Here is a 20576-nt window from a genome sequence, read left to right as displayed (position 1 = left end):
CAGACAAGCACAGCTAATGTAGTTTAAACTATTTCAAATAGTATTTGAACCCAGGTCTGCATGACAGACATCACAGTCAACGACCTCTTAATACAACCAATGGTATTAGAGAGATCACTTAAAACAGCCAATGACAGTAGAGAGATCTCATTACGGCAGATCTACCTTCCGCTGTACAGTTGAGGTCGCAAGCCATCTGAACGATGTAAAAGACTTCCTCTATGTCTCCTTCTGGACAAACCAAATCCAGTAAGAGAGAGAGAGAGAGAGAGAGAGAGAGAGACATTCCCAAAGAAGAAAAGAAGAGAAGCAGAGAACATAGAAAAAACAGAGAGAGAGGTGTCAGTCAAACGTTGGTTAGAAGAAGGGGAGGGGGAGAAGTACATCCAGGAAAAGTCAGGAAGAGTTTATGCAGCAGAGATGTTAACAGTCACCGTGCAAAGAGGTCCCCATTAGAGATTCCATTATTACAGTGAGAAAGGAGAAAAAAAGACATGTATATAGGTTTGTAGGTTTTTGGGTTTGTAGGCTACACACTCACATTCGCTTGCTAGGGTTAGTGCTAAGAAGAATGCTACAAGAATCTATGCCGGGGATGTCTTCCCTTGACTATAAAACTAGATCAATCTCCTTCTAGAATGCACTCAACTTAAACAAATACACACCCTTGCGTGTATGCACAGACCCCCCCACACACAACCTAAAACAAAACCCCTGTGCCCACTCGTCAAGGCTTCACCTGTGATTTCGAACCAGACGGGCGTGTCCGACGTCTCCGTGGTGATGACCCCCACCATGTGCGCCACGGGGTCGCTCTCCATCACCGAGAAGAAGAAGGGGGGCTCCTCGAAGGCCAGGGGGCGTGCGCTGGCCGCCACCTCTGGCTTGGGGATCCACTCGATGTGCAGCCGGCAGGTGGACGACTTCTGGGGGCGTCCGTTGTCCACCGCTTTGATCTGATAGAGGGAATGAATTGATTTGAATTGATTTGGGTAACTAAATTACACACCAAGATGCATTGGGACTTACCCTGAGAGCACATAAAAGCATGAATTGAAATACTTCAAGTAAAACACAGGTAGAGGGGGGGCAGGGGGCGAGAGAGAGAGCAAGAGCGTGAGAGAGAGCGAGAGAGCGAGAGAGAGAGAGACAGAGACAAATAGGCAAAGGGGGTCAAAGAACGGTCAGCCAGCCCACATGGGGAAAAACAACAACAGAGCAGAACACCTGTTACCATGGCGTTCCCCGTTAAACAGGTGTCGGTGGAGCTTATTGTGTCATGTGAGATAAATCTATCACAGGCAACATTGGCCCAAAAGTACTACGACTCAACAATACTGTGACTATCCTAAGCATCAAAAGGTTATCAACAAATGCAATTTGGCAGGTACATTGGAAATGTAAAAGTAAATGATTTGTCAAGTAATTCTCTAGAACACTGGCTCTAGTTTAAGATGTCATTTAACTCAGAATGTACATTGACATTCCTTTAAAAGCAAAATAAAATCCTAAGCGACTTCTCCCCAACTATACAGAACAAAAATATAAAGCGCAACATGTAAAGTTTCATGAACTGAAATAAAAGATCCTAAAAATGTTCCATATGCCCCAAAAGCTTATTTCTCTCAAATATTGTGCACACATTTGTTTACATCCCTGTTAGTGAGCATTTTTCTTTTGCCAAGATAATCCATCCACCTGACAGGTGTGGCATATCAAGGAGCTGATTAAAACGCATTGATCATTACACAGATGCATCTTGCGCTGGGTACAATAAAAGGCCAATCTTAAATGTGCAGTTTTGTCACACAACACAATGCCACATATGTCTACATTTTGAGGGAGCTAGCAATTTGCATGCTGACTGCAGAGCTTTTGCCAGAGAAGTTAATGCTCAATTCTCTACCATAAGCCGCCTCCAACGTCATTTTAGAGAATTTAGCAGTACGTCCAACGGGCCTCACAACCGCAGACCACGTGTAACCACGTCAGCTCAGGACCTCCACATCTGGCTTCATCACCTGAGAGATCATCTGAGACCAGCCACCCATCTGATGAAACTGTCTGTAATAAAGCCCTTTTGTGGGGGAAAACTCATTCTGATTGGCTGGGCCTGGCTCCCCAGTGGGTTGGCCTGGCTCCCAAGTGGGTGGGCTTGGCTCCCAAGTGGGTGGGCCTATGCCCTCCCATGGTTGCGCCCTTGCCCAATAATGTGAAATCCATAGATTAGGGCCTAATGAATGCATTTCAATTGACTAATTTCTTTATATGAACTGTTAACTCAGTAAAATGTAGCGTTTATATGTTTGTTCAGTATAAAATGCGGAGGAATTTCCTCACGAAAAATCCAGAGTATACAAACTACGAATCCAAATGCGCTAGGCTACTCACGGTGAGGATGTCATACTCCCCGGCAGAGGAGAACTTCTTGGACGACACCAGACCCGTCTTTGGCTCGATGAAGAACTTCCCGTGCTCATCTCCCTCCTCGATGGAATACGAGATCTCCGAGTTGGCCCCCTCATCGCGGTCCGAGGCGATCACCCGGTACACAGGATCCCGCTTCAGAGCCCGGTCCTTTTCTGGTTTCTCCCGTTCCGGAAGCTTGATCTTGTAGATCTTCTCCAGGAACTGCGGCCGGTTGTCGTTCTCGTCCAGGACTTTGACGATGACGCGGACCGTGGTGGATTTGGCGGGAACCCCGTGGTCGGTGACGGTGATCTATTAGGGAAAAGTTGGGGGAAAACATGGAATTAGAATGGGAGTGTGGGAACTATGTTGACTGTGACTTTAATACGATTGGAAAAAAAACAAATAGGGGAAAATATGGAATTAGAGGGAAAAGAGGGAAACGCAAAGCTGTCAACTTATTTCTGTGAATTAAGTGTTAAGGCCAACAGTCAATAGTAGAACATCACCACATTTCACATTATGACGTTGTGACCCACATACTCATGTAACGTTGGGAAGATTTGTCACGTAAACATTTCCAATTAAAGCCATGTTCGAAACCAGTTTAGCGAAACAATGCATATAGTGCAGAGGAAAGGGGGGGAGGGGGGAGACCAGGCAACAATGGTGCACATATGTGTAAGCAGTAAGCTCTGCATCTCTTGAATATGTAATGACAGGAGCTCTACCGTTTGATTGAGGACGTTCCTTATTCAAAGGCCTTGAATTAATTAAGAGAGCGGAGGTAAAAAAGTAAAACTCGCTTTCTTCTCCCCCTTCTCTCCCCACCCACCTCTTTCTCCCCCCCCCCCCCCCCCCCCCCCGCCTCATTTCATTGCTGTACACACAAATGTTTCTCCGTTAGTAAATTGGCTGCCAAAATTGAAGCAATTCCTTCCGAGATTAGCGAGTCATCTTATTCAAAGACCCACGCTGTGCTTCCGGGAACCAATATGCAAAGGGAACAGGCTGTTTATTCACTCGCTCGCTTATTGAAATTGAATTGTTCCCTTACCTTCTTTCTTTCCCTTTCAGCCGTTCGTTTTTTTTTTACAGTGAATGGATTCAATGAATGCGAGAGGCAAGTCACAGTTTTGCCTTTCTCTCTGAGACAAGCGCAACAAGACGGTCCAAAAGACCACACTCGCTTTGCTTTTTCTGCCGCAGAGGAATGAGACTCGTCGTTATTTGGGAGATGTAGCAGGCCCCGTCTATTTGGTGAGCAAAGTCTCCTTAGTGCTCCAAAAAACTGCATATTCCGTTAAAATGGGTTTACTTGATACATGTATCACCATCCAACCAGGCACAAGGAGGAAAAACTGCTTTTCATCTATTTGGATGTTTCCTTCCTCACAGTGATATAACTATTAGGTATCAAACTCCAGCCTGGTCCCAAATCAGTTTGTGAAGTCTTGCCAACTCCTATGGTAATTGTCATGTGGCACAAACTGATCAGAGACCAGGCAATGACAACAAAAAACACACCAGTGGCATGATGTTTTCACCCCTTTGGAAAGCCAAGGGAGAAACAATTGTTTGAAAAATAGTTCCAAAATAATAATGAAACCCTACAGCCTACAAATTGCCGGAGGGACATAAGTTAGTTTTAACAGTAGTTAACACTTGGTAGTTGGAACACTCAGCTGTTTAAACACTTTGTTAATTTGGCCTGGCTTAATATCTGAATGATGTCTAATCTTTCAAATGAAATGCACAGCCGAGACAGCTTAAAGTGCTCAGTCAGCAATAAGCTTAGCTGACCCAAACAAAACACAACACTTAAACATTCTGAGTAACTGGGAAACTAAACTGGGGTTTCGTCTATCTATCTCAAAGCGTCAGAAATAAAAATAGAGAGCTGAACAACAGTCATTTAAAACCATCTGCTCGGCGCTACAGCAAAATCACTTTGGGGGGTTGGTGGTCACACTCTATTTGGCACTAGCAGCGACGATTAGCGGCATAATGTGTTTTTGTTTCCCCACGCCTAGTCAGTCCGAGGCAGTCCGAGCTATTTGCCCGAACAAAATTAATGAAATAGGACGACGAGGACCATTCGAGTTCGAGGCGGCATGCACCTCTCGGGAGCAGTGTTGCCGGTGCGTTGGCCCGTATTCTCATATTCTGTAATGAACATTGCCATTACGAGCAGATGAGTTCATTTGGCCCCGTTTCTGATTATATTTTACATGCGTCCTAAATGGTGCCCTACATCTAAGTAGTGCACTACTTTTGACCAGAGCCCTAGGTGTCCTGTTCAAAAGTAGTGCACTATACAGGGAATAGAGTGCCATTGTGTACACACACTTTGTCCACCGTTCCCGGTTCCCTTTGTGAAATCAAAGCAGTGGATTGAAAAAAGCTGAAGACGAGGACCCGGCTAACGTTAACAGGTGAACTCTGCTGTATGTGTGATGCGTCCCAAATGGTATCCTATTCCCGATATAGTGCACTTCCTTCGACCAGGGGCCCACAGGCCTCCGGTCAAAAGTAGTGCATTAAATAGGGAATGGGGAGGCCATTTGGGACGCAGGCTGAATGGTAATTACGCCGAGCGACTGGAGAGACAAGACGGGAGCATCAATTACAAAGACAAACTGAACTCTGTGATACCGTACAGGGCACAGAGGGTTAACTGCCTTTTTCAGAGGCAGAACAACAGATTTTTACCCTGTCAGAGGGAGAGAGAGAGGGAGTTTGTGTGTGTGTGTGTGTGTGAGATGGTGTATGTGAGTTTACATGCGTGCGCGCTTCCCAAGCCCTGCAAGACAGTTGCTCATCGGCACATCCTACTCTTTCAAAACAACGTCTTTACCAGAGGCCAGTCTCTGTGTCTGTCAGACAGACAGTCACAACAACGTCAAGACAGTGTCGCAATGGTTCTCGGGCTTTTCGTAAGCAAATGTTTACGCTTGGCGCGCACTGCTGACAAACCCCTGGTCAAATGGCGGACAACTCTCAAGTCTGATTTTAGTGAAACGTTGGTGCCTAGACACACAGGCATTAATTATGGAAGTGGCTGAGACTATAGGAACTTGTGAAGTTGGTGTATAGATAGGCCTATGATCAGAACATTCAACTTGCCTCTCTTTCAGGTCTGGGCGAGCATATCTAACATATCTCCTTTGTTGTTTCCTCTCTCTCGCTCTCCCTCCCTGTTCTCAGACATGTCACCCTGCCGCTGAAGCCGACACACACTCACCAAGATCAGCCTGCCGTTTGCTCACTCAGAGACCTCCCCCACTCCCACTGCCAGTGGCACTCACACACATACACACTGGCATGGGCACACATGCACAGACGCAAGCACGTACACACACACCACCACCTACCAACCCTCACCTCATCATAAACCCCCCCACTCACTCCAACTCCCCTTACGGCATCTGGTGCAAACAAGGCCTGCACAGTCAGCCAGCCCCCGACCACCCCCCCGCTTCCCTTGATCCACATGTTCTGAAGTCGCTATGGTTACCAGCCAGACTCTGCTAGGAGGCCAGGCTAGGAGCAAAGGTCTTCGTCCCAAAAGGCACCCTATGGGTCTTAGTCAAAAGAAGTGCACTACATAGGGAATAGGGTGCCATTTGAGGCAAAAGGCGTCACCGTAGCTCTGTTACCACTTACCCACATCTAAAGTATTTAGGTCAAAAGGTACTTGCGTCAAATTGCTTTTTTTCCCTTAAAAAATAAATACAAATATTTCGCTCCCGTGGAGCAGTAGATCAAATGAAAGCTGTAAAGTTATTATATAATCATTCATTATAACTACAACAAAAATACATACAGACACATACATATACACACAGCTGAAGCCAGAAGTTTACATACACCTTAGCCAAATACATTTAAACCTAGTTTTTCACAATTTAATCCTTTGTAAAAAAATAATCCCTGTCTTAGGTCAGTTAGGATCACCACTTTCTTTTAAGAATGTGAAATGTCAAAATAATAATAGAGAGAATGATTTATTTCAGCTTTTATTTCTTTCATCACATTCCCAGTGGGTCAGCAGTTTACATACACGCAATTAGTATTTGGTAGCATTGCCTTTAAATTGTTTAATTTGGGTCAAATGTTTTGGGTAGACTTCCACAAGCATCCCACAATAAGTTGGGTGAATTGTGGCCCATTCCTCCTGACAGAGCTGGTGTAACTGACTCAGGTTTATAAGCCTCCTTGCTCGCACACACTTTCAGTTTTGCCTACACATTTTCTATGGGATTGAGGTCAGGGTTTTGTGATGGCCACTCCAATACCTTGACTTTGTTGTCCTTAAGCCATTTTGCCACAACTTTAGAAGTATGTTGGGGGTCATTGTCCATTTGGAAGACCCATTTGCAACTTGAGATGTTGCTTCAATATATCCACATAATGCACCAGACCCTCCTGTAGCAAAGCATCCCCACAACATGATACTACTACCCCCATGCTTCACGGTTGGGATGGTGTTCTTCGGCTTGCAAGCCTCCCCCTTTTCCTCCAAACATAACGATGGTCCGTTCTATTTTTGTTTCATCAGACCAGAGGACATTTCTCCAAAAAGTACGATCTTTGTACCCATGTGCAGTTGCAAACTGTAGTCTGGCTTTTTTATGGCGGTTGTGGAGCAGTGGCTTCTTCCTTGCTGAGCGACCTTCCAGGTTCTGTCGATATAGGACTCTTTACTATGGACAAAGATACTTTTGTACCGGTTTCCTCCAGCATCGTTACAAGGTCCTTTGCTGTTGTTCTGGATACACCAAAGTACGTTCATCTCTAGGAGACAGAACGCGTCTCCTTCCTGAGGGGTATGACAGCTGCGTGGTCGCATGGTGTTTATACTTACGTACAATTGTTTGTACAGATGAACGTGGTACCTTCAGGCGTTTGAAAATTGCTCCCAAGGATGAACTAGACTTGTGGAGTTCTACAATTCTTTTTCTGAGGTCTTGGCTGATTTCTTTTGATTTTCCCATGACGTCAAGCAAAGAAGCACTGAGTTTGAAGGTAGGCCTTGAAATACATCCACAGGTACACCTCTAATTGACTCAAATGATGTCAATTAGCCTATCAGAAGCTTCTAAAGCCATTACATTATTTTATGGAATTTTCCAAGCTGTTTAAAGACACAAACTTCTGACCCACTGGAATTGCGATACAGTGAATTATAAGTTAAATAATCTGTCTGTAAAGAATTGTTGGAAAATTTACCTGTGTCATGCACAAAGTAGATGTCCTAACCGACTTGCCAAAGCTATAGTTTGTTAACAAGAAATTTGTGGAGTGGTTGAAAAACGAGTTTTAATGACTCTGTTACGTTCCAGTTTCTGTGTTGTGGGTTTGTATGTGTTTGTGTGTACTTCAGGAACTGGCTTCCTGAAGTCCAAAGCAGCCGATTGGTCAGCTCCAGTGCAGATTGGAGCTCTGACCCCGCCCTCTCGTCAGAAGAACAGCTGTTTTCAATTACTGACTCATTCTGCAGATTTAAAAGCCAGAGTACATTTGTTAGGAGAGAGCTTCTTGGTATGTATGAATTTTTGTAAAGTATTTTGTAGCTGGTCCTGACATTTGTGTATGCCATAGGACTGTGTTTTTGACTAGTGAAATTGTTCACTCTAAGTTTGTATTATTCTGTTTAATTTGTTCCCAGGGGGGGAAGGGGTAGGCACCTTGGGAGCGCTTAGGCAAGCGGCCTGCCCATAGTATATACTATGTCTATGCACACTAGGTAAAACCTGGGCGGACCATCCCCTGTATTTTGGTTAGTGCGCCAGGTGGTGCTCGTTAGGTAAGTTGTGGGTAGGTAGGAGAGGGGGCTCTTTAACTTTTACTCTCTTTGCTTTGGTTCCATCCAGCCCCTTTTCCCAAATGACCATGTGAAGGAAATAAATTCCCTGTAAACATTAATATATTCTGCCTCTGTCATCGTTACCCGCACGTGCAGTCACATACCTTTTCACTCCACGGGGAGTTGCGTGTTACAGGGTGTTGCGTTCCCCTCTCCAAGAGGCGTGTGTAGCAGACTCCAACCTAAGCGTATGTAAACATCTGACTTCAACTGTGTGTATATAATCACACACGGAGTATGGCATGATTAAAATATATAAATAAGGTGCACGAATGTCGCTGTGCATTTTAATTTGCCCCCAACATGAAAGAACTGGAAAAGAATGAACTTATGAACTTAACATTTTAATGTGGTTATTTAATGCCTGCCGGAGTATTTCGTCAAATGGGACAGATTAACAGTGTAATAACAAATGGGCTCTGGCTATGTATTCGTAAAAACAGGAGCCTGTTGGGAAAAAGGCACTGGCCGTCGGCTCTCTTCATCTCTAAATCTACTGTCGCACAACAACCAATGACCCTGAGATGAACCCTTAAGGGTGGCTTTTGACTCTGTCCTGGGAATCTGCCCGGTCGTTCATACAGAGGGATCCTGACCTGGTCACTTTAACAAATTTAAAGGGCTTTCGTGTCAAAGGCTTCAATTTAGTTGTTTTCCACTCGCTTGAGGCCTCTGCAACTCGGCACTCAAATCTAGGAGTAGGCCATTTCATTTATCATAGGGATGGATGAGAGAAAGGGGGGAGAGAGGCAGCAAAATGTCTTCCTCCAGAGAACAGATCCCTCCCCTCTGCCTCACTATCTTTACGCTCCAGTCCCAGAATAAAATGAGTGTGTCCCACTGTGTAAATTGAGTATGAAAACCCAGGGAGTGGCTGGCATGCAGGCACACATTGGCATTAAATCGGGCATCCAATGAACCTCGAATTGCATTAACTCCTATAACGGCAATTAAGCAGCGCCCAATCTGGTTACTCAATCTTGGCATGAAATGTGCTGGTGTTAAACGTTTGGTTAGGTTGGGCAGAGGGAACGGAATGAAGAGGGGTAGGGGGGGGAGAGACAGAAAGAGAGTATCCACTACTTTAAACATCAACCCAGCTTTGAAGGCTCGCTTCCTGCCCCGGCTTGCCTCCCTCGATCCCGAGATGGTACACTAGCGAAGAACAAAGGCACAGTCACCCTGATTTTCCCCCCTGGAAATCTCAACCGGCGGAATCATGATCTAAAACCCAAACCCCTTCTGCCGGTTAGTGTGGAACTATGTGCTGCGTCTCTGTGCCTGCAGCTTGCTTTGGTTGGCAACGCTTGGCACTCAGCCAAAGTACGTCGGTTGGAGGTTGAAGCCAGCCAAGGCTAAAGTTTAGAGGCAACTAAAATGGTTGCTTTTGGACATTTATCCGTTTCGGCTGAAGAGGTCATCGTTGAGGGCCTTTCTTATGATTAGCAATGCTGCTGAAGGTTCTCCAAACAAACACCAGGGCTCACAGACAGACCGAAAAGAAAGTAGACCGTCCCCCGTCCCCCCCCCCCTTTCTGATAGTGGTAGACCAGACAAAACAAGGTGCTTACCTCAAGAATGTGCTCGTCCTGCTGTTCTCGGTCCAGCTTCCTCGAGGTAGTTGTGACTAGACCTGTCGAGAGAAAAGAGGTTTGTTAGTACTATGGCCATGATCAATGTTGCATCAATGCTATCTTGTCTTACTACAGGACAACGTGATATCCATTTCCTTGAAATGAAACCACAAAACCATATTGAGGAAAAAGGGCATATTTGAAATGGCAGACGAACTTCATTACAAGATGCATGATGTGCTTCCTAAAGACTCAAAATAGCCAAACTAACACGAAAGCGGGAAAGGGCCGAGTGAATTGCTGATTTGCCGTGTTCGGTTATGTCATCCAATCCATCTTCTAAATGACCTGTGAGAGAGGACGACGGGGGCTGAGATACTGACCCCGTAGAAAGGTCTCCAAACCCCCAGTCACCTCCATGCCCCAGACAGTCCACAGTCCCATCTTCCAGACGTGAAGTATCGCGGCGGGCTCTGAAACAGCCGTTGCCTCTAAACTCTGGGGCTTTTTCCCGCAAGCTGAACAAATACAGAAGCAGGCAGTCAGAGGTCAGACACGGTCAATTGCAGCTCCAAGCCCGAGCGTATTGAGTCATCTGTTAAGAGTGCATGGGATTTTGAATGAGATCCCATGTTTGTTTTTTTTTTAGATCTGATCTGATTTTAAATCCGATTCAACCAAAGGGCTGGGAGAAGAGAAGGTCTGGCTACATTACACGAGCAGCAGTCTCTTCTCCCCAGATAATAAGCAGTGTATTCTCACTCCCGGCGTAATTGTAACCTCGCAGTAAACATGAGTACAGAGTAGACGTGCCAGAGCAGACCGCACCAGAGCCGGCTGGTGGACCACGCGGCGACAGATTATCATAGCAAAAAAAAAAGAATTTCCGAAACCCGAGCCCATCAATGGCACATATGGTGCAAACCGGAATAGCAAGCCCATAACTTACAGCACCTCTCGAAATAGCTCTTGCACAGCAAATGGACTCAACTGAGCCGGAGCTCCCCAGGGCTTCGTTCATACTATACCCTAAAAAGTTTGGAATTGAAAATAAATAAAACAAAGAGTTATCAGCATTAGAGAAAGACAGTGTTTCCCTTGTGTGCGAAGCTATTTTTGTAAAAAAAAATAATAAAAAAAACACATTTAAAGCATTGAACAAAGGTAATGAAGGCATTACAAGTTGGAAAAGCTTGTCCGAGGAAATTGTGAGCGATTTAAGGAAGGACTCTTGACAACATGCCACCATCAGAACAAACTCAAGAACTAAGTCAATGTGCTACACTGTACTGTTGTTAAGCTTGTAACAATGCTGGATAGTTTGGCAATGGGTAGTGTCATGGGTTGAGACTAGCAGCTGACTGTGACATAGCTTTTAAAAGATCACGACGAACAAGGCTCTTTGTAAAAGAAGGTAAGGAATATCGGTGGGGCTGTCCTGAAAACCGGCCAATTTGCAAGGCATCTCAATGGACGTAAACAAAGTGATCGTATTACCCCCATTTCCCAAAGAATGAAAGAGCTCACACACACACGCGCGCGCACACACACACACACGCATTCATACACACACACTAATATTACCCACACTTCCAAAAGACAGACAATGAGAGGGGGTTGCGCTCACACACAAACACACGTTCCCCTTGTCAAGCTGCCAAGTGTGCCATGCTGAAAATCCTCCACAGCTTTAATTAAAGGGGCGGGGGTTGACTCCTCTGCACCTCCATCCTAGCAAGAAGCTAAATTTAACCGAGGTAGAACTTAAAGGTTGCTCTAAATTGATCCGGATGGTTGGAGCCATCTTTTAAAAAAATAGTATCTTAGCTGTCTCCTAGCTCTCGGAAGCGGTCCTTTGATGTGGGGTTACACGCGTCAACAACTATGAAGTAGTAGACTTAGTGTACCTCCCTATCTTTACCTGAGCCACAGCTCCAGGCCTCCAGCCTTTGACAATCAATTTTGCTTATGGATTGGAAATACAGATGCCTATAGGTACTGTACACAGTGTACAAAACATTAAGAACACCCTCCTAAAACTGAGCTGCACCCCCCTTTTGTCCTCAGAACAGCCTCAAATCATCAGTGCATGGACTCTACAAGGTGACGAAAGTGTACAGGGTGACGAAAAACCACACGCACGCAAGCCTCCTCAGGAGTGGGCTGAACCGGGGCTGACATTAATTACAGCCAGGCTGTTTAGAGAAAAACAACAGTTGCAGAAGAGAGGCATTCCGCAGCATGTCCTTCAGCACAGCCATGTCTCCAAAATGGAGGCCGGGGGAGCTGTCCGGAACAATGCCGGGCTGGGACACAACCCAGGTATTACTGCAGTGATTAGCAGTCTAGCAGGGTGACATATTTAGCTGTCAACTGTAGACGTGCGGGAATTTTGTGGGTGTCTGCAGTGGAGGAGGTTAAACTCTCCCCAGTTACGAAAGAGCTATGAGCGCCTTGAGATATTTACCGTAATTGTTGACGAACTAGCAAATCGAATAAGCCCCGAGATTTCATTATTTGATCTAAGTTGGGATTGTTTTTCTGTTTTTGGATCGGGGTAAAAAAATAAAAAATAACAACCCAGGGCGACTCGTTTTTCTCATAAGGAGAAAACATTTAACCTCTCCGTGCTTCAAGCGCCAAAGACAACAATTTCAATATCACCATGTTTAATTGTTGACTCTACCAACTAGCTCCAAGCTAGTCTACAGGGAGACCCAACCAGAACCCAAAATGGAGGTTCAAAACAGCAATTTGTTCCCCGCACAGCCAACATTTCCAGTAGAGAAGGGGTTGTTTGGGTGTTTCTTTAAAGGTGAGATGCCACAGAGCCGTTGACTGGGGACCATTGATGGGCCTCCACAGACGTATAATTTAGCTAGGGGAGGAATGCCGCACTTCACTCAGCTTACAAAAGGCCCCTGCATTTCCCATAAGAGCCCACTTCACACGCACAAACAGGGATTCAAGGATTCAGACAGGGACACAGATTCCCACAACAAGATAGAAACCACCACACACTCGGACAGGGACGTACTGACAGGCACGCACGCACGCACACACGCGCTGGCAAACACAGACGCAGTGTGAGTGGATTCAGACAATAGCCTTCCGTGACCCTCCCACACCTGCTGCTAAGAGGGGGTCTTTGTGAAAATGGCTAGCATTTAGTGAAGGAGAGAGGGAGGGACAGCTAAACCACTTCAAAACTAGAATGCCTGCCTTGCTCCCCTAGGCACTGCACAGACACCCCCCCCCCCCCCCAACCACACACACACACACACACAAAGGGATGCTTCAGAGGACTCTATCCTCCCTACCTCATTACCCTCCAACCAGGTAGCTAATAGGGCTCATCTAATGGAGATTCATACGAGGGGATATAAACAAACAATGCGTCCCAAATGGCACTCTATTCCCTCATGGTGCACTACTTTTGACAGTGGGCCCTGGTCAAAAGTAGGGCATAGGGTTCCATTTGGGACGCAAAAAAAAGGAACCCTACCATGAGCTCACTGTCTATCTGTAGGCGGGTCCTCGATTAGGACGGACACAGGGGGGTCTGGGAAAATACTTCACTCTCCAAATCTAGTATACATATGATGGAAGCCGAGGAATTTTGGAAGCTTGGGAATTTTCCCCCCGACAGGATGTGCAGGACTGCCGATAAGCTTAAGAAAGCGCAGTTGCTTACGACCATAAACAGAGATAAACATCGACACTGGAGGAACTTTGAGGATTTTTATAAGGTCAATGTCATCTGTGGTCGTGGTACATTGAAAGCGTATCAGAGCCACTCGGGTGTTACTGATTCTGATTCCCATGGTCAATGTGACTGGGGTCGTAATTCACAGGACACCAAACAGAAGAAAACTTGGCTAAAACAGCGAGGGACTTCTCCAATGAGGAGGCACAAACTTTCATCTCCCGTTGCAAAACGTTTTGCTACGGTGTGCCTATAGGGGGATCCAGATGCCTGTTTGAGTATGTGATTGATGTATGGTTTGGTGACAGAGATGAGTAATTGGATACTGTGGAGCTGATTACCAGCTGGGGTCTACACACTGGCTATACTGTTTCTATTATGCCTGAATAATGTGTCTGCCTTCAATTTAGAGGGAGGAAGGGGAAAAAGAGAGAGAGAGAGAAAGGTAGAACAAAATAGACAGCAAGAGACCGGAAACACCTTGTGTGAGATTGAGAAAACACCAACCCCGGCAGATGACGTCCATGTTTTTTTTTTACATCGCCCCCCGCTGATGCGTGTACGTTCCCGTGCTCAGTCATGCTCTGAGGACAGACAGTCTGGACGGTGTGCAGGCCTCAGTCTGCAGTACCTCCCGGCTGCAGCGTCGGAGGATGTAGATTCAGCTGTTCCCAGAGAGGTGAGGGAGGTGCTTGGGAGCAGCTTAGGAGTGGGCGAGCCAGGAGGAACAGGTGTGCTAAGAGCTTATACTTAATGAACCTCGAAGCCTTGTAGTGCTGTAGGCATCCCTCACACTCTCAGACAGAGAGACAGGCAGACAGACACACACTAGGCAGACACACACACACATTAACAACAGCCTACAAAAGGTTCAGGTAGCTAGAAGCTGTGGATTAGTTTCCCTGGGGAAAAAAAGTATACGCCATCCCTTTCCTTTCCTGCTCCTTTGAGAACCTTTTGTGTCTCGTGCCAATTGTTCGGCCCACCCCGAATAGCAGGAAACGTCAGGAAGTTGTTGGAGGTAGTATCCATTTCCTATCTGGCTTCCCCTCGCTATCGGCCTGGGCGCTTTGACAAACGCCGTGCACATTGTCAGATGTCGTCGCTGAAAGCTGATACGAGTATATCACGGAGTGGATGATTTGAAGCCCGGACCCCACCGGCTATTCTTTTTCTGTTCTAATGGCTTTCCATACAACTGCTGGCATTAGAAATGCATTTCAAAGCTGTCAGAGGAAACCATGCTTGCCAACGAATTACAGAGATATTCCTTTTCAATTCACTACAATGATCCGGGCTCGCTAGGAAGAGTTGAGCTCTCATTTTCAATGAGGGCCTAATTTTTTTTTTTTTTAAATCACCTGGGTTTATCTTTCCCATTAATGTCCCCCATTAATGTCAATACATGGGTCAACTGCTGCTCCCAAATGCGGAGGGAGGGGACACACACACACACACACACACACACACACACACACACACACACACACAATGTGGAACGCACAACTCTGTGTTGTGCAGGACATGCAGAACTAAGTGAATGGGCTATGCTGTACTGTTGTCAAGTGAAGAACATTGAGTGCCTCATTGTGAAAGGGGAGGTTGTGTGTTTGCGCTCCAAGGCTAACTTTCATAAAACAGACTATACAATAGTCTCTCATCTTGGGCAAGGACAGTGTTTGTTCATAGGGAACCTTGAACCTGTCGTCATAAAAGAGAGTCCTAAAGGGATCGTGGTTAAAACACTGAAATACTGAACCAGCGACTATTGGTGCTTTTGCTCTTACAGATCACAATCAATCAGTACATGATGACACATTGGTGTAATCACCTTTGGACTACATAGGATTGCCAGCTAGTTAGACTTTCTGTCATATTCACGTGATCTTTGGCCGACCTCTCCCTCTCATTCCCTTCCTGTATCCGGAGTGCAAGTGTCTTTCCGACGAGAAGTCACGGCTGTTTGAGCACACACTCCAATTCCGGCATTGTTCAAAGCCCAGTCCAATCCGTCGCATCAGGCTGCCTGCATCTTTTAAATCCCTCTTTCGCCAGGTATCATTAACAGTATCCATTTTCCTACTCTCCCTCTACGCAGGAAGGCAGCTCACGTCTCCCTGACGACCGCCCGAGAATACCTCCCGGTGTCTCTTTTTTAACGAGAGGCCAAAGCTTTTGTAGCGATTTAAAAAGAGGAGACTGTACATGAGTGGAGGCTTGGACAGAGCAGGAGGTGGGTAACTCAGCAACTCTACTCCTACAAGGGCTCGCATCGGGGTCAAGTCGAGCGAGGGTGGGAAAGGCAGAGACGTGTTTTCTGACCGGGGCTGTGTTTGAAAGGGACGCTGAACCCACAGAGTGAGAGAGCGAGAGAGAGAGAGAGAGAGAGGGACGAATGAGAGGAGGGAGGGAATCCTGTGGTATGTGTATCACTATAAACCTGATCCGCTTCAACACAGCGAGTGGGTGGGTTAGCACTAGATCAGGTGGAGGAAAGAGGGGGAGCCTCGTTCACACCAGCTCTGGATACAGACCGCCGTTATGTGAGGAGGCACATACAATGCTACACACACAGAATGCACACATACATCGAGTCAGTCTCACAAAGTGACACAATTCTCCTTGGCGTCTTGGAAAGACTGGGGAAAAGAAAACGTTCAAACAGCGGGGAGGAACTTTTTTATTTATTTATTCCAGACCAAGTGAAACCCCAAAACCCATGAATTCCCATTGCCAGCTTTCTCCGAACGGGATTGCCATGGTGTCTTGTGAGAGAGATGGCCTTGCACTTAAATGAAACCCCCAGAGTTACAGGGAACTAAACAGCCGGACTTGTTTACTCTGCAGAAATAAAGTAAGCCTTTCATCCGGGGATTTAGCCAGCCGATACGGGGACTGCACAGAGAAAAGGGCAAGGCGACACAAAAGCAGCCAGGAGATGAAGCCTTCATCTGCGTTTGAAGCCCCCCGATTGTCAGGCAATAAGCTACAGAAAGAAAATACTAGCTTCAATGATAGCTAGCCAGCTAAGCAACATGTGTCTGCAATGCTCACCAAAATAGGGAAAAGGGCGAGCCAAAAGCGGCATGAAAAGAAGCCCTCATCATCTATCTGCATTTGAAGCTGTCAGACTTTCAGGCAGAAAGCTGAGGGGAAGAAATGTTAGCTTCAAAGCTAATAAGCTAGCTAGCTAGGCATGTGTACGCAACGTTTGCCAAAACCCACACATACAACACACATTATTTTTTTCCTTAAATTTTTTTCCCCCCGCCCCTTTCTAGAGCTTTGTAGATATGCCAAAACAGGGCCTTGCTCCCGTTGCTGTTCTTGAGCTTATAATTACAGAGCGTGCTCTCCTGTAATATGCGGGGAGAATGCCATATTGAGTTGATAATGTCGACCTGGTGTGAAGCCAATTTTCATCCGTCTTAATGGAAGTCACATGGAAAATTAAAACCTAATGTGTCCCTTTTGCTTACGAACATTATGTGATGATGTTTTCAGCAACAGCTGAGATGCCCTCTTTATCTCTCTATATAAATGATACAAATCCATGAGTGATTTAGTTAAGTTAATCTTCGAACAAATTTGTCCGGTTCACTTATGAATGTTACACTTGAATGTTTTCAGCAACAGTTGAGATGCACTCAACTCTCTCTCGGTTCTCTCTCCTCCCCTCCCCAGAAATGACACAAACACATATACGGAAGCAGTGATTCAGTTGAAGTTTATCTTTGTACAAAGCCACCTCTTTGTTGAACCTAACACGAGGAGCCCTGAGGTACCACTGATAAACGTTTTAACACACTGATATGCATGAAGGGGTTTCATCCTTCGCCCATCGCCGTCCTTCGTGTAAACCCATTTGAGAAGACCTACAAAGCAAGCGGAGAAGCATTGGAACATAAACAGGTAGACTGCTCTCCCAATAGAGCTGTTTCCAGGAAACATCCAGAAACGACGTGTCGAAAGAACCGGGACGCATATCGGATACGTACAATCCAAGCCTGTTCGGATGGGAGGCAAAAACACCCAACGACAATACACTATGGTGAAAGTGATTATTGACCACGGGGCCGATCTAAAGCAGCCACCCTTAAAATAGACGGACGGATGTCAATTCACTTTCTCGGACGCACCTTCGGGTTTTCAACAGTTGAGCGGTGATGTGCTTCCCATCTCAGAGGTTAAATGAAAATCATTGGAGGTTAGCCCAAATCAATGGCCTGGGGTCAGATATGGATCTTCCCGTCGATCAGATGGCACCATTTGCGCTCTTAAGGCAACACCAGATAATAGAATATCAGACAATTCTGTTAAAATGTTGGGTGAAATTAAACCTCTTCGGCTGATCAGATCCTATGTGATTAATCACCGGTGTGCATTTGTGTCTAGGCTGGTTTGCCCTATATACTTTCTTCAACAGGTACTAACTACAGATAGGAGAAACTCGAATCTAGGCCAACTCCTAAAATCCAACAACGGCTATTATCTAAACAGCATGAGTCTGGCAAACTCATCTCTAGTCGTCTGTACTGTAAATCCCTTCAAGAATGCCTTCTCCATTGCAAGAGAAATACACTATACCCACTGTGTTCAGGATGGCTTATCTGTCTAAGTGGAATCTTAGTCAACCCACACACAAACAAACACACACACGCTCAAACAAACCTTCCACCTCCCACACAACTCACACCTTCATTATCAAACCTATCGTCCATCGCCCCGTTGAATTAAGGCCTAAATGCAGCTAAATGTGCCTTAAAGTTATTTCCCCCCCCCCCTTCCCTTTCTTTTCTGTCTCTCATTGGAGAGTTGCCACCATTAGGAAAGCTAGAGAGAGCATGCTACATGACAAACCCTTATTTGGTCAAGAACACTCACATTGGCCCCTGCTATAACAAAAAATAACCACAGTTTGTTGATGGGAGGACCGCCTTGGAATATGGGACCACACAAGTCAATGGGGGGAGAATTGGAGAGCCGATAGCTCTACAGCCCATTCCTCATGTCAGTTTAAATGACTACTCACAACAAGAGATTGGTATACAAAACTCGGGAGGTAGGATTGAAATTAGTTTGTTAATTAGCCGTTACTGAAAGACATACAAGGTTGCACAATGCAATCAAAGTAAACAGGCTTGTTTGTAATGAGCAGCCTGTGTTAATTATTAAAAAGGGGACATACAAATATCGTTTTGCTGATTGACTTGACTCAGGCTAGCAGACGTTTCATATTGAGCCGCTGTTATGCCTTGTAGTCGTCCAACTGCTTTGGTAACCCAACTGTAATTACACAGCTGGGCAGGGGGACTGTAGACAAGGCATTGGAAGTCCAGACTGAATTGTAATGAAAGCAAACTGAACAAAGTCTAGATCTATGGTATTGTACAAATAAATCACAGGCGTGCGTAATAACATGGTATCTGTCCAACTGAATATAAAGTGTGAACAATTCCTCAAAACCCCACCACAAATAACACACACGTTCAAAAACGTTGGCTTCCAAGTTTGCACCTTTTAGTCCTTGTACTACCATTTCCCGCTCGTGCTGGAGTAAAATCACAGTCTGCTCCAGTGGGCTTCACAACAACAAAAAAAACAGAAAAATGAAATATTCAACGTTCATCCATTTTCAGAACACCATATGTGAACACACTGTGCTCTGTGGGCAGTGGGAAAAGCCCCCGTCGACATCTCTCCTATCGACCATGCTAAAATCACGTGGCCATACTGGAGATATCAAAGGCTTCTTATAGAACAAGAACAAAAAGATTGATATAACCTAGATACCCTACAACTGCCCCCATGTCCCCTCATAGTCTCAAAGGGCGATTGAACGTCTATTCTTTCTACATATATTCTTTACCCTTTTTTTTATTTAGGAAGCGCTATTCCCAACCTTGTGAGAGGAGTTGTATTCTTTCAAGTGATGAAATTGGACATGGCGTTACATACACTCGTCTCTCGGTCGGTGTGTAGCCTCTTGACTACAATCTGTTAGGCGATGGTTAATTGATTGCTGGCCACACATACGTGGGAAGATAAATCCAAGGCTCTGTACATGCTTTGTGTTTTCACATTAGAGAACACATCCATTGGAATACACAAAGTCAATGGGAAGCAAAAGACAAGGCCATTTCCAATACATTTCAATGTACCACAAATGGATACCACTAATGACACGTGTGACCTCACCTGTTTTGTTTTCTGTCTACCTTTACTATTCGGGGTATGCTCTTCATTTAAAGCATAGCAGCACTACACACGTTTGCCTGCGAGAAATCAATTCCACCTTGGGAATCAATAGAGTTCAATTCAGAAAAGTGTCGGCCTTTGCCTTCGTCTTACCCATCTTGGAGTTGATGGCGAAAAATCCCTGGGGGTTGCCACTGGTGATCTTGTAAGAGAGCTTGTCGCTGGCCCGGGCGTCCGGGTCCACCGCCTCGATCTGGATGATGGACACGTCCTTGGGCGAGTTCTCCGCCACCGATGGGTAGTAGACGGGCTCTGTGGTCTGCGGCGCGTTGTCGTTGACGTCCTGGACCTCCACGTAGACCTCCACGAAGGCCGAGAGGGGCACCACGCCGCCGTCCGTGCCGTACACAGTCAGCCAGTAGTGCGGGGTGGTCTCATGGTCCAGGAGTTCCTGGGTTCTGATGACCCCTGGGAGAAAGAAAGAGAATAATTAGTTATGTGGGCTCTTGTATTATGAAAGAGAAACATCCATTTTCTTTTTAATGGAAAACCATTTCACTCCCAGCTTTTAGATGGAAATTGTCTTAGTCCATACATATAAAAACAAAGAGTAGCTCAAAGAGCATTTAGCATTCTGTATGGGGACCACACACAAAACACTTAGGCAAACAAAACAATTCCAGTATATGGATACCACTTGAAAGAGAAAGGAAAGATATGGAGAGAGAGAGAGAGAAACTCATTCCGTAATCATGGGTAGGTGTAGGTGCACAGCAGTAGGGGGAATATGGTAGGGTAGAAGGTTGCTATTAACATCAGA

General features: G+C 45.6%; 1 protein-coding gene across 6 annotated transcripts in view; it reads right to left on the bottom strand.

Moving 5' to 3' along the window:
• LOC139418851 (protocadherin Fat 1-like) overlaps positions 1-20576 on the bottom strand; it is a 101363-nt gene that overhangs the window by 57065 nt on the left and 23722 nt on the right. For 3 of the 6 annotated variants that reach the window (XM_071168600.1, XM_071168601.1, XM_071168604.1), the window contains exons 3-7: positions 19910-20224; positions 9850-9911; positions 2392-2721; positions 740-956; positions 166-231 (exon numbers count right to left, since the gene is read on the bottom strand). In XM_071168600.1, the coding sequence (XP_071024701.1) occupies positions 166-231; positions 740-956; positions 2392-2721; positions 9850-9911; positions 19910-20224 (990 nt within the window). The remainder of the gene's footprint in view (positions 1-165; positions 232-739; positions 957-2391; positions 2722-9849; positions 9912-19909; positions 20225-20576) is intronic. The other 3 variants (XM_071168603.1, XM_071168605.1, XM_071168602.1) reach the window with 2 other exon arrangements.

This window comes from Oncorhynchus clarkii, chromosome 10, assembly GCF_045791955.1.
Source record: "Oncorhynchus clarkii lewisi isolate Uvic-CL-2024 chromosome 10, UVic_Ocla_1.0, whole genome shotgun sequence".
NCBI classification, from domain to species: Eukaryota; Metazoa; Chordata; class Actinopteri; order Salmoniformes; family Salmonidae; genus Oncorhynchus; species Oncorhynchus clarkii.
Note: the sequence above shows the minus strand (reverse complement) of the source record. Positions and strands in the feature narration are given on the sequence as shown.